General features: G+C 39.5%; 1 protein-coding gene and 2 gene segments (V, D, J or C); all 3 read left to right on the top strand.

Annotated features, from left to right (window-relative positions):
• Positions 1–15,602, top strand: part of LOC101027262 (uncharacterized) — an 834,796-nt gene that overhangs the window by 330,392 nt on the left and 488,802 nt on the right.
• Positions 1–15,602, top strand: part of LOC108714884 — a 540,168-nt gene that overhangs the window by 99,238 nt on the left and 425,328 nt on the right.
• LOC121394338 lies at positions 4,261–5,184 on the top strand. The segment is given in 2 exon segments: positions 4,261–4,387; positions 4,463–5,184. Coding segments are annotated over 2 exon segments (468 nt in total).

The following is a 15,602-nucleotide window of genomic DNA, read 5'->3' as shown; positions in this document are numbered from 1 at the left end:
TTCCTTTATTATGTGTAGGTGGGACATGTCAGATCTCCCTGACACAACCTGGTGCTGTCACTGTGAAGCCATCAGAGGTTCTTCAGTTGACCTGTAAAGTGACCGGAGCCTCCCTCACTGACAGCTCCAAAATATACTCAGTTGAGTGGGTCCGAGATCCTGCAGGGAAAGGGCTGGAGTGGCTGGGAAGGATAATACATAATTCTGACACTTATTATGCCCAGTCATTGAAGGGACGCATCACAGTATCAAGAGACACAAATAAAGGAGAAGTTTATTTAAAACTCACTGGAATGAAACCAGAGGAAACTGCTGTTTATTACTGTGCTAGAGACACAGTGTGACATATATTATGAGAGCATGTGTAAAAACATGTCCGTCTGGGGAGCTTTAAAAAGTTGATGCTTTACACATAACAAATAAGAGTAGTAACATTATTGAAATGTCACGATTCAATTGCATAGAAGAAATCACTTGTGGTATTTGGTAGGTCTAATTCAGCATGTTATTTTTTATTACTAATGTTCAAGGCCTGAAATGTCTATATATACTGGAGGAAAGCAGTAAATAAGGGAAGCTAGGTATTCATTTTAGGAAGTGAAATGTGACTCATATAGCACAATGGGACATATATTATGAGAGAATGTGTAATACATGTCCAGTAATATAAATCCAAATTAGTATGCCAAGTGCCAATGGCAGGGGACCAAAATTAGTGTGTGCCAGGGCCAGAACTTGGGGTAGGCAGAGTAGGCATGTGCCTAGGGCGCAAAGCTGGAGGGGCACCAAGCACGCACCTTCTCTGCCTCTCCTATCCCCTAGTCTGGTCCCTGCTCTGGCCGACGTGCGCAATCTCTCTCTGACTTTCAAAGCACTTCATAACTCTGCCCCACCCTACATCTCTGAACTCATCTCTATATACTCACCCACTCGCTTACTACGCTCCTCTACTGACCTGCTACTCAACTCTTCTCTCATTACCTCCTCACATGCTCGCATTCAAGACTTTGCAAGGGCTGCACCCCTCCTCTGGAACGCTCTCCCACGGTCTGTCCGACTTTCTCCCAACCTTTCTACTTTCAAGAAATCTCTGAAAACGCACTTCTTTCGAGAAGCCTACCCTCACTCTGCTTAACTACCAAACGCAATACCACATTTCTCACCCACTCAATTCGATCTTGCCCACTCCCACACCTTGCGTATTACTCCCTTCCCTTTAGACTGTATGCCTATGCATAGGGCCTTCCTCACCTTTTTGTACCTGTATTGATTGTGATGTTTGTTACTCCATATATTCTATGTATGTAATTCATGTGATGTAGTTGTATAATCACATTTACTTTACAGTGCTACGCAATATGTTGGCGCTATATAAATACATGTTAATAATAATAAAATAATAATAAATAGTGCGTATCTTTGTTTTGCGCATGCGCACTTTGTTTTTTCACTCATGGGCACTCGTGTTTTTTTGCGCATGCACACTCGCGTATTGGGCGCTTTGCCCGGCCAGTCTGCCTATGGCGCCTGCCCGCGTTGGCCCGGCACTGGCGTGTGCTACTATTTTAGCTGTTTGCACTTGTGCTTACATTTGTAAATGAGCCTTACAGTCTAAAAATTGTGAATATTTATGTGCACACTCTGCATTTGAATTACGCCACAACTTGTTGGCAGAGAAAACATTTTTGCAGAACAGTTTCTCAAATTGCTAATTTGAGTTACTGTCAACGTTATTTTCCTGCACAACAACCTTACACAGTGGGTACACTCATGCAAACACCCGTCTTACTTGCGTGCCATATGCGAAAATTTATTTACAATGCGAATTCACAAAAAACGGGCAGAGCAGTGCAATATATTAGCGTTCGGGAAAAAACACAGGCAATACAACCATTTGCGAATAAATATGCGCTGTGCACACTTTATAAATGACCCCCTGTGTGTGTAAATTAGCCTTTTGTTGTTTTTAATGTGGCCTTTGTTGCAAACACATCGGGGCACATTTACTAAGGGTCGAATATCGAGGGTTAATTAACCCTCAATATTTGACCCTCGAAGTAAGAGACAGTACTTAGTCTATCGAATGGTCGAATAGTCAAATGATTTTTAGTTTGAATCGTTCGAATCGAGGTCGAAAGTCGAAGTAGCCTATTCGATGGTCGAAATACCAAAAAAAAAACCTTTGAAATTCGAAGTTTTTTTACTTCGAATCCTTCGCTCGAGCTTAGTAAATGTGCCCCATCATTTACAATAAAGAAAGCAATTGGAAAAGTGCAAATAAAAGTCTGCAACCTGCCATTTTTTACATTTTGCATGCTGACTTTCTGCATTTTGGAGTTGTCATAGATACAGAGACCTGTAGGTGCCCTGTGAATACAGTACTAGCTGCATTTAGTCTAGTGGGAGAGAAGAAGCAAATTCCCACACATGCTCCCTTCCCATGCTCTAACTTGTGCCTCATTCAGGTGCCCAAGTCAGATGCCTCATAGAGGATACTACGATGTACACCTTGTGCCAGTTTTTATCCAGCACAAAGCACACAGCACAGCCACAGAAAAGAAAATGGCCCCTATTATTTTTTTAATGGGATCTCACAACCTCTTTCTTTAAGTTGAGAAGAGAGGGGTTTATCGTGTGATTAATGAAGCAATGGAACTACTACTCAAAACTGTCAGGACATGCTGGGTTTCGAACTCTGGACTTTGTGTTAGGTTACCTGCGCGCTTACCTTTCATGCCACTGGAGGATCTTAGTCTTGGTTTGTTCTTTATTTGTGTTGCTGATATTCTCCAGCTGTCTACTTTACCTCTCCACCAATCTCATTATCCCCATCTGTTTCTCATGATCCAATCCTGACCCTTTATAAGCCTGCCATTGACCTCGGCCCAGTGCTTGTTCATTAAGCTGTTCCCGTGACCTTGATGTGCCTGTATTTGTCTGATCCTATTCCAAGTTCCTAGTTCCAAGTTCCTGTGACCCGCCCTGTTCCAAACTCCTGCCTTGTTCCTGTACCCTGGTGCCCCTCCTTGCTCTGCTTGTGGATTCCTCGGTTCTGACACCTGCCCTGTCCCTCGACTTTGTTTGTCTGCCGCCTGCCTTTACTCTTTGGCCTGTTTCTGGACTGTGTACCTGCCTGCTGCTTTCTACTACAACTTTGTATATACATTGTGAGCACCGTGAGTTGTAATCTTCTAAGTTTATTAAATATTATTTCATCGTTATCATGGATTTGGATCTCTGTAATGCTGTGTATGGTTACACCCGTGTAATCCAGTCTTCAGGCTCCCAACTTCTTAGTACTCCACGACATCTCCCCAGGAAAAGCGTGACAAAAACTGATTGAACTGCAATAATTACTTTTGAGAACTATTGAGTAGATTATATACCTGGAGTACAGGCACTAAATATTAATCAAAACCATTACAATATATTAAAACAATCAGAATTACTCTTCTACTATTGACATATGAACAGTCATTCATTTACTGCAGGTGACTGTGCAAAGTGCACTTCCGAAAGCAATGTCAGTAGATTTTACATACAAAATGCATTGCGTCTGAAGACTGATGAATGCCATTTCCAGTATTTGTCATGAGACTAACACATATTCCTGACTCTTTTGGCATGTTTGGCTTGCATCTGTTGATACTGATTGCTGTGGAAAGCCTGAAGTTACTGCCAGGTCAGGAGGTTGGGAAGCTTCAGGGTTCCCTAACATAATTAAGTGCAGCAGTTCTTGATTTCATACAAGAGGAAGACAACAGAACTGTGCTCAACTATAAAGAAGTACAAGGAGCTTGTGTTGATGCAAGTACAGTTATGGGATCCATTATCGGGAAACCCATTATCCAGAAAGCTCCAAACTATGGAAAGGCCTTTTCCCATATACTCAATTATATAGAAATAATCCAAATTTTTAAAAATGATTTCCTTTTTCTCAGTAATAATAAAACTATGCCTTGTATTTAATCCAAACTAAGATATAATTAATCACTATTAGAGGCAAAGCAATTCATGTTGAGTTTATTTAATGTTTATGTGATTTTATAGTAGACTTGTGGAATGAAGGTCCAAATTACGGAAGAATTTCTTATCCGGAAAACCCAGGTCCAAGGTATTCTGAATAACAGGTCCGTTACCTGTATCTTAAATGAATGGGATTTTTCATGCAATACACTGTGGGGCCTGGACGTGCTCAATATGTCAGTTGCTGTATATATTTGCCTGCTTTCTTTGCTTATACTTAATGTATGTAAATTATCATGGAACTTCCTGTTAAATACTATGAGTAGAAATAGTCACCTCACTGTTGCAGCAGGAGAAACAGAGACCATGATAAATATGAAGAATCTCCTGTATTTAATATCTGTGTTGTCTTTGTTTCAGTGTAAGTTGTATTTTAAATGATATATTAATTGTGTAATAATTTGCCAACTTTAAAACTTTCCTTTATTATATGTAGGTGTGACATGTCAGATCTCCCTGACACAGCCTGGTACTGTCACTGTGAAGCCATCAGAGGTTCTTCAGTTGACCTGTAAAGTGACCGGAGCCTCCCTCACTGACGGCTCTAAAGTATATGCAGTTGACTGGGTCCGTCAGCCTGTGGGGAAAGGGCTGGAGTGGCTGGGAAGGATAAAGTATGGTGCTGGCACAGACTATGCCCAGTCTTTGCAGGGACGCATCACAGTATCAAGAGACACAAATAAAGGAGAAGTTTATTTAAAACTCACTGGAATGAAACCAGAGGAAACTGCTGTATATTACTGTACTGGAGAAGCACAGTGGGACATATATTATGAAAACATGTATAAAAACATGTCCTGATAGCCATAGTCATTATTACACAAAGCAACAGTTAAAAAAAACTATGTTGCATTGTTAATTTGTTAAAATATATGAAATTGGTTATATAAATAACAATCACTTCCCTATTTAGCCAAACACTGTGAGAATTTATTAAAAGGTAAAGGAATATGCACCAGGTCCACCTCTCATTTTGCAGTAAAGTTGGCCTATACTTACCCCCTAATTTGCCCATCTTTATTTAGCAAAGAAAAAAAATGAAGCTTAGTCCTAAGCAGTTGGTGAAAGTGTTTTGTCCACAAATAGTATTTTGAATGGACAATAGTAGATTTTAAATGCTTTTAAAGTGTGGTTAGTGCCCTACATGAATAATTTCTAATTAACAAATTAAAAGTTTTATTTTCATGTTTTCTATGCATTATATACCTCTCTGATTCAGATTTTGATTAACTCTATGTGATGCATTAATTAATTGATATGTAAGTCAGCTAAACTGGATTAAAGCAGCCAAATAAAAGTTATTTTGTGCAGATGCACCAAATGGTCAGAAGAGGGAACTCACTAGACATGAATGATGGAAAATGACAAATATAATGGAGGTTTATGCTGGAGACAAAACATTCAGACTCTTCACCCTTCTGGTTAACATCCCTTTAAACTGTCCCACTCCGTATGAGCTTGTTTGAAATGTTAATCATGCCCACAGTTGTATAATTTGATATTTACATATAAAAATCCTAAGCGCTATTCCATTTGATAAGGCAGTGAACTTGGTTAGCATGTTTGCAAAATCTCTAAAAGTTTATTCACTTCACTTTAATTGATTTTCATTTTAAATCTACCATTTGACACCCTATAAAACTTTAATAACAGTATCTTTTATTTATATGATTCTTTAAAGTGCACCTAATTTACCTAATATGCTCAATATGGATATACCATTATCCTTACTAAATATATATAGTTTCTGTAAACATTCTTCACCTTAAAGGGATCCTGTCATCAGAAAACATTAACATCAGTTAATACTGCTTCTCCAGCAGAATTCTGCACTGAAATCCATTTCTCAAAAGAGCAAACAGATTTTTTTATATTCAATTTTGAAATCTGACATGGGGCTAGACATTTTGTCACTTTCCCAGCTGCCCCTGGTCATGTGACTTGTGCCTGCACTTTAGGAGAGAAATGCTTTCTGGCAGGCTGCTGTTTTTCCTTCTCAATGTAACTGAATGTGTCTCAGTGAGACATGGGTTTTTACTATTGAGTACTGTTCTTAGATCTACCAGGCAGCTGTTATCTTGTGTTAGGGAGCTGTTATCTGGTTACCTTCCCATTGTTCTTTTGTTTGGCTGCTGGTGGGGGGAGGGAGGGGGGTGATATCACTACAACTTGCAGTACAGCAGTAAAGAGTGATTGAATTTTATCAGAGCACAAGTCACATGACTTGGGGCAGCTGGGAAATTTACAATATGTATAGCCCCATGTCAGATTTCAAAATTGAATATAAAAAAATCTGTTTGCTCTTTTGAGAAATGGATTTCAGTGCAGAATTCTGCTGGAGCAGCACTATTAACTGATGCATTTTGAAAAAAATGTTTTTTTCCCATGACAGTATTTTTCAGAACATGTTCTGTTTCTAATCCTTTCACTTATTCTTTTTAGCCTCGGCTACAAAAAACAATCCCTGGTGGAGGAGTTTCTGCAAATAAGCAAATAATTATACTTGACAAGTCTCCCTCCTCACTAAAGAAATCTAGGATTACAAGGCAGGAACAGGGACACTGTGTCTACTCTTCAGGTAACAACAAAGGTTTATTTAGGAAAAGTCTTCCAAAACAAAGTCACTGGTATACAGGACCACAGTTAATCAGCATTTTAACAGCATGCAGTCAAAGACTTTTCCCCATACTGGGGTTCTCATCATACAGGTTGGTTTCCACACTCTGGAATATTCAGGCTTCTCACTTTTACTCTCCTCTCCAGGGATATCAGACTCACTAGTCTCTTAACCTTTCTTCCACCACCAGGGATTTAGGCTCACCAGCCTCTGGAATATGGAACGCATTTTAGGACATCAGGAGAATACATGCTCCTGCATGCGCTCTCCTAACGAATAAGTATGCAGACTTGTCTCTTATATTCATTGATCCCAAGAAGCTGCAGTCACACCTCCGTGCTGTCCACATATGCTGTCCCCCCCCCTCGTGGCTCATTCCTCAGCCCTCCCTCCTCGGTCCTCATCCTTCCCTCTTCAGCACTCAGTACGAATGCTCTCCATCCTCAGCCCTCTTTCAGCCCTCAGCCCTCCCTCCTCAGACCTCAGCTCCTAAGTCAGGCTTATGGCTGAGGAGGGAGGGCTGATGGCTAAGGAGGGAGGGATGAGGAGGAAGAGAGGATTGAGGGCTGACGGCTGATGCCTGAGGAGGGAGGGATGAGGAAGAAGAGATGACAGCTGAAGGCTGAGCAGGGAGGACTGAGGACCCAGGTTGGAGGTGCGACTGCAGCCTTTCAGAATGGGTGAGAGAAAAAGCAGGCGATGCTGCATTCCTCTGTTTTAGGGGATCGCATGCAGGAGAGTGATTTCCCCTGAGGATGTCCTAAAATGCTTTCCGCACTGGAACTCTCTTGCTGACAGCAAGACCCCCTCGGCCAGGCTTGGTCTCTAGAGATGTCGCGAACTGTTCGCCGGCGAACTTGTTCGCGCGAACATCGGGTGTTCGCGCTCGCCGGAAGTTCGCGAACGTCGCGCGACGTTCGCCATTTTGGGTTCGCCATTGTTGGCGCTTTTTTTTGCCCTCTCACCCCAGACCAGCAGGTACATGGCAGCCAATCAGGAAGCTCTCCCCTGGACCACTCCCCTTCCCTATAAAAACCGAAGCCCTGCAGCGTTTTTTCACTCTGCCTGTGTGTGCTGAAGAGATAGTGTAGGGAGAGAGCTGCTGCCTGTTAGTGATTTCAGGGACAGTTGAAAGTTTGCTGGCTAGTAATCGTTTTGATACTGCTCTGTTATTGGAGGGACAGAAGTCTGCAGGGGTTTGAGGGACATTTAAGCTTAGGTAGCTTTGCTGGCTAGTAATCTACCTTCTACTGCAGTGCTCTGTATGTAGCTGCAGTGGGCAGCTGTCCTGCTTCTGATCTCATCTGCTGACTGCTGCAATAACAGTAGTCCTTGTAAGGACTGCTTTTATTTATTTTTTTGTTGTTTTACTACTACTACTACTACTACTATAAGAGCCCAGTGCTATTAGTCTAGCAGTGTTGGGGAGTGGGACTGGTGTGCTAATCTGCTGCTCCTAGTAGTTCAGCAGCACCAACTTTAATTTTTTTTTTTAATATTAATTTTTTTTTATTTTACTTTTTTTATTTTACTACCGCTGTAGTAGTGTATAAGTTGACCTTTTAGGCATTATTTGCCCTGTAGGCATTATTTGCACACTGTTTTCTTCAACCCGCCATCTAGCTGTGTGACCTTGTTCACATTCTGTCTAAATATCCATAATATTACCGTCTCCAGAAAAAACACCGGAGTGACTTTTTTCAAGCAGCCATAATATATTTTACGTAATCCGTATCCACCGCTGTAGTAGTGTATACGTTGACCTTGTAGGCATTATTTGCACACTGTTTTCTTCAACCCGCCATCTAGCTGTGTGACCTTGTTCACATTCTGTCTAAATATCCATAATATTACCGTCTCCAGAAAAAACACCGGAGTGACTTTTTTCAAGCAGCCATAATATATTTTACGTAATCCGTATCCACCGCTGTAGTAGTGTATACGTTGACCTTGTAGGCATTATTTGCACACTGTTTTCTTCAACCCGCCATCTAGCTGTGTGACATTGTTCACATTCTGTCTAAATATCCATAATATTACCGTCTCTAGAAAAACCACTTGAGTTACTTTTTTTCAAGCAGCATTCATATATTTTACATAATCCGTATCCACCGCTGTAGTAGTGTATACGTTGACCTTGTAGGCATTATTTGCACACTGTTTTCTTCAACCCGCCATCTAGCTGTGTGACATTGTTCACATTCTGTCTAAATATCCATAATATTACCGTCTCTAGAAAAACCACTTGAGTTACTTTTTTTCAAGCAGCATTCATATATTTTACGTAATCCGTATCCACCGCTGTAGTAGTGTATACGTTGACCTTGTAGGCATTGTTTGCCCAGTTTTTTTGGCCGCAGCCACTGAAGCACAGAGGCCAGAAAAAATATGCCATATAAATGCTGAAAATAGTAATTTTTTGCCATACGTTGACTCAACGTATATGGCAAAAAATGACTATTTTCAGCATTTATATGGCATATTTTTTCTGGCAACTGTGCTTCAGTGGCTGCGACCAAAAAAATGCATATTTTCTGCATTTATATGGCATAATTTTTCTGGCCTCTGTGCTTCAGTGGCTGCAACCAAAAAAATTTATATTTTCAGCATTTATATGGCATAATTTTTCTGGCAACTGTGCTTCAGTGGCTGCGACCAAAAAAATGCATATTTTCTGCATTTATATGGCATAATTTTTCTGGCCTCTGTGCTTCAGTGGCTGCAACCAAAAAAATTTATATTTTCAGCATTTATATGGCATAATTTTTCTGGCAACTGTGCTTCAGTGGCTGCGTCCAAAAAAACTGGGCAAACAATGTCTACAAGGTCAACGTATGGCGAAAAATTACTATTTTCAGCATTTATATGGCATATTTTTTCTGGCAACTGTGCTTCAGTGGCTGCGTCCAAAAAAACTGGGCAAACAATGCCTACAAGGTCAACGTATGGCAGTTGTTTAAAGAGAACAGTAGATTACTAGCCAGCAAAGCTACCTAAGCTAAAATGTCCCTCAAATCCCTGCAGACTTCTGTCCCTCCAATACAGAGCAGTATCAAGCAGATTACTAGCCAGCAAGCTTACTATCATCTGTCCCTGAAATCACTAACAGCTCTCCCCCTACACTATCTCTTCCAAGCACACACAGGCAGATTTTTCAGATACATTTTTGCCCTTGATCCCCCTCTGGCATGCCACTGTCCAGGTCGTTGCACCCTTTAAACAACTTTAAAATCATTTTTCTGGCCAGAAATGTCTTTTCTAGATGTTAAAGTTCGCCTTCCCATTGAAGTCTATGGGGTTCGCGAACTGTTCGCGAACCGCTCGCATTTTTGCGCAAGTTCGCGAATAAGTTCGCGAACTTTTTTTCCGACGTTCGCTACATCCCTATTGGTCTCTTCCAGCAACACCATACTTCCCTCCACTCTTGGAGGTGTCTGGAGAGCTCTATGGTGTAGGAACACACACAGGAAGCTCCTCTTTCAGCTGCCACTTGATTACTTGGCTGAGAGGAAATATTAACCCTACCTGTGATGAGTATCCCTCTGCAACACATCATGCAGTTTAAATTCACTCTTTTCAATGCACTTTCCTCCAAGACAGTGGTGTCACAATATATATATATATATATATAAAATTGCACAGCTCATAAAAATACATTTGGTCCTTACAGTGTATCCCATCTTTGTTACCAATAATAATTAAAAGACCTTAAGGCACATCTATAAATGTAAGTGAATAAGAAAAGGGCTGAAACACACATAAATTGTTACTTTAGTCAAAATTCTGCATTTTCCCTGAGAATTCAAGTATCAGTAAAGGAACATATTAAATAGCATATTTGTGAATAAATCAAATCACTTCTGGTGCAGAATAACAGCATTAGTGATTCCCTAGTTGCATGCATAGGCACCACATACTAAAGGAACCCACCTTTTACTACCACTGACTCAAGGCAGGTATTACTTCCAGTGATCTCTTACAACTGTGTGGCCTATACTCGCCTCTTGCCTACAACTGCACTCAATACAGCAGAACAGGCTGAAGTGCCTCATTAATAGATTGAATAAATTTAAGAGCAGTAAATCACTGTGTATCTAGGCACTCAAATGATTCTACAAGGGCCACAAAAGTTATAGTAAAAAAGCACCAAGTTACTGACTGTATGTAACACTATGGAACAGCACTTGCTATTCTTATTGACATTGACTACTAAACTGAATTACAGTTTATAACAAAAAGTGTATCTATATACCCACCTGCTCCTTTGCCTACAGATGTTATATGTAAATTACCAAGGAACTTCCTGTTGAAATGTCACTTATGGAATATGTCTGCCTCATTCTGAGAGAAGAAGACTAAAAGATCAGCATCTGAAGAGTGTGCTTCTCTCTATGAAAAATATGAAGAATCTCTTGTGCTTTATTGCAGTTTTGTCCACACTGCAATGTAAGTTTCATTTTAAAATCATATCAGTTTTTTAGTAAAATGATCTGTTCCCTATAACATTTCCTTTATTATGTGTAGGTGTGACATGTCAGATCTCCCTGACACAGCCTGGTACTGTCACTGTGAAGCCATCAGAGGTTCTTCAGTTGACCTGTAAAGTGACCGGAGCCTCCCTCACTGACAGCTCCAAAATAATCTCAGTTGACTGGGTCCGTGATCCTGCAGGGAAAGGGCTGGAGTGGCTGGGAGGGATATGGTATAATGCTGGCACACACTATGCCCAGTCTTTGCAGGGACGTGTCACAGTATCAAGAGACACAAATAAAGGAGAAGTTTATTTAAAACTCACTGGAATGAAACCAGAGGAAACTGCTGTATATTACTGTGCTACAGAAGCACAGTGGGACATATATTATGAGAGCAGGTGCAAAAAATGTCTAGATATATGGAAAACTATAATTAATTATAATATAATAATATAATTATTATAATAATATAATTATTTTAAACCAATATCACGATTCTATTGCATAGACAAAATCACTTGTGGTATTTGGTAGGTCTAATTTGGCATGTTATCTTTTATTACTAACACAGAAGTCAGGCAGGTATTGGCACTGGCCTAGCCACACTCCAGCAATGAATCCAATAATAAACAAAAAGCCCTTTTATGCAACAAACGGGGGCGATCCCAAGTTTTATTTCATGGTGCCCTTGACACAGTTCAACAGATCAAACGTTTCGGGACCGCATGGCCCTTCATCCGTGATAATATACAAAAGAGACTATACAAATTTATAGGCTTAAACACAGTGACCATTTTATCTTACACCTATTGCTCAAGCAATTAACCCTTTGTCACAAAACATGGTTTTTTCCAAAAAGATTTTTAAAAAACATTTTACCAATTTTTGAAATAAAATGTTTTTGTTTTAGTGTCCTATAGATTCACATCATGAACGTGTACCACAACCAGTATATCACACATGTACAATTATACAAACAATAGTATGTTCTGTATCAATACTATTAATTACTCACTGACTAGGATACAATTAGGAAGGAGATCTCTAAATCACTGGTACTTTGCAGGATTCTATTCTGTATAGTCTCTTTTGTATATTATCACTGATGAAAGGCCATGTGGTCCCGAAACGTTTGATCTGTTGAACTGTGTAAAGGGTATATAAGGGAAGCTACGTATTGATTTTGGGAAGTGAAATATGACTCATATAGCACAATGGGACATATATTATGAGAGCATGTGTAATACATGTCCTGTAATCTGGGGCACAATTCAAAATGTAACATACTGTATTTATATATGCACAAATAAATACACTTTGAAACACACTTGATGGTCAATGCCGTGAGTGCTTTCTTTGGACTTTTATATATATTGGTATATATATATATATATATATATATATATATATATATATATATATATATATATATATATATATATACCAGCACTCCCTTTACTGAAAAAATTTAATTTTTATCTATTTATCTATTTCCAATGTTTCGGTCCCTATTGGGACCTTTTTCAAGGAAGATGCAAAAGGTCCCAATAGGACCGAAACATTGGAAATAGATACTATGTAATAATAAAAATTTAATTTTTTACTAAAGGGAGTGCTGGTTTGGAAACTATTGGTGTATGCAAAAATTACCGTGCACCCCTCTCTATTCTACATTGCCTTGGAGTGCGGATACTCATTGAAGAATTATATATATATATATATATATATATATATATATATATATATATATATATATATATATATATATATATATATATATATATATATATATATATATATATATATGAGAAAAATAGATATTGATAAAGCTTCAATATTCTTTTAGGTACAAAGAAGACTGTTAATGGTATTTAAGTACATTTTATTGGCAGGGTGTCAGCCTGTGTTAAAATACTCATTTGCAATTTTATGTCCTCAAGGAAACAGTATTAAAGGGGAGCTAGGTATCCTCCAATGGATCTATATCATGCCTCTATACAAACAGTTCTTAACAGTGGCATAACTACTGGGGGAGCAGGGGGTGTGATTGGGCCAGGGCCCGCACCCCCTCAGGGCCCCCCGGCAGCTCGCGCGCCACTCTGTTCTGCGGCCGCTTCCGGCCGTATGGAGGGGGACATGGCCCGGCTGCACGTCCCGCGCCAGGGCCCGCCCCCCTCTAGTTATGTCTCTGGTTCTTAAGCCTCACTTAAGGGCTTCTTTAGAGATACAAGCACAAATAGTGCTAAAAAGAGCAAAAAAAATGAACTTGCATTGACACTATTCACAAAAGTTCTTTCAAGCCCACATGCTCCTTAGTAACTTATGGGGGGAGTCAAAGTGTCTGTTCACCTTGTTCTCATGGATGAAGCATGTTTTGCACATGAACGCAGGGAAACCCTGACAGCCCAGATGTGTCACTAGTTCCAGGGTTCCCTTAGCAGGTTATATGTAACTTATATGTGACCACATTGATAAACCTCACAGATGTTGTGGTGTGGAAGACACTTGCCACACACCTTTTCCATCTGCTTAACCCTAGTGCAGAGCGTGATGTCACAGCGGGAATATTCGTAGCTCTGTTTCCAAGTGTTTCCCATTTGCCTAGTGTTTATATATGAGCCTCACTGTGTTAAGGGTTAAAACATTTCAAATCAATGATAAATAATGCAATATTATTCTAAAAATTGGAATAGATGTTATCCACAATGCTGCTTTATTAATATTATTCTACAATAATTGTGGGCACAAGCTTGGTGTACTAATTTGAATGCAGATTGGGGCCTGTTTTGGAAAATCATGTCAAGATGTGCAACAAGTGTTTTGCCCTGCATTTATGTTTGATTGGTGTCAATTTTGGTTTGTGCTACTATATTAATGACATTAGCATCCAATTCACTTGGCATAAATCAATTTCAGCTACTATTGCAATGCACTATGGGACACATATAATTAAAGCTGGTATGTACTGAAGGCAGTTCTGGGGTTGTTTTGATTGCAATTCAGAGCAGGTTAAAGAGCCACATTGGCACTCACTGCAATCTGCAAAGAATCTTGAATGGAAGCTAGTAACTTTCTGAATAGCATCAAAATCAATTTTGCTACTGTTGACTCCAGCGAATTTTAGCAGCGATTTTTTCGGAATTTGTCGTAAATTCGCGCCTGGAGAATACATTCGCCCATCACTAATTGAAACTGATTGTTGTGGGAAGACTCGAGTTACTGCCTGGTTAGAAGGTTGGGCAGCTCCAGCGTTCCCCATCATCATTAGGTGCAGCAGTTCTTGATTTGGAACAAGAGGAAGACAGTGGAACTGTGCACAACTAAACAGAAGTGCAAGGAGCTTGTGTTGATGCAAGTACAGGTATGGGACCCATTACCTGGAAACCCATTATCCAGAAAGCTCCAAATTATAGAACGTCCTTTACCCATAGACTCCATTTTATCAAAACAATCCAAATTTTTTTTTCTGTAATAATAAAACTATGCCTTGTACTTTTTCCATAGCAATATATAATTAATCACTATAAACTTGTTGAGTTTATTTAATGTTTACATGATTTTCTAGTAGACTTATGAAGGTCCAAATTATGGAAAGCTTTCTTATCTGGAAAACCCCAGGTCCAAAGCATTCTGAATAACAGGTCCCCTACTTGTATCTTTATTGAATGAGATTTTTCATGCAATACACTGTGGAGCCTGGATATGCTCAATATGTCAGTTACTGTATATATTTGCCTGCTTTCTTTGCTTATACTTAATGTATGTAAATTATCATTTAACTTCCTGTTAAATACTATGAGTAGAAATAGTCACCTCACTGTTGCAGCAGGAGAAACAGAGACCATGATAAATATGAAGACTCTCCTGTATTTAATATCTGTGTTGTCTTTGTTTCAGTGTGAGTTGTATTTTAAATGATATATTAATTCTGTAATAATTTGGCAACTTTAAAACATTTATTTTTTATTTTTTAAAACTTCAATTTTTTATGTGTAGGTGTGACATGTCAGATCTCCCTGACACAGCCTGGTACTGTCGCTCTGAAGCCATCAGAGGTTCTTCAGTTGACCTGTAAAGTGACCGGAGCCTCCCTCACTGACAGCTCTAAAATAGCATGTGTTCAGTGGGTTCGTCAGCCTGCGGGGAAAGGGCTGGAGTGGCTGGGAGGGATATGGTACAAAGCCTCCCTGCACTATTCCCAGTCTTTGAAGGGACGTGTCACAGTATCAAGAGACACAAATAAAGGAGAAGTTTATTTAAAACTCACTGGAATGAAACCAGAGGACATATATTGTGAAAACATGTATAAAAACATGTCCTGATAGCTGGATCATTATTACACACTGTAAAAGTTAAAAAAACAATATGAGTAACTTTCACAAAACAGAACTATTCTGTGATGTACATACATTGGAGATAACAAAATTGTTGGCTTTTTTGGCCCATCAAATTCAGGGTGTTTTACTGATGCTAAATAAGTCAACAAT

Source organism: Xenopus laevis, chromosome 1L (assembly GCF_017654675.1).
Source record: "Xenopus laevis strain J_2021 chromosome 1L, Xenopus_laevis_v10.1, whole genome shotgun sequence".
Lineage (NCBI taxonomy): Eukaryota > Metazoa > Chordata > Amphibia > Anura > Pipidae > Xenopus > Xenopus laevis.
This window is presented reverse-complemented; position numbering and strand designations above follow the sequence as displayed.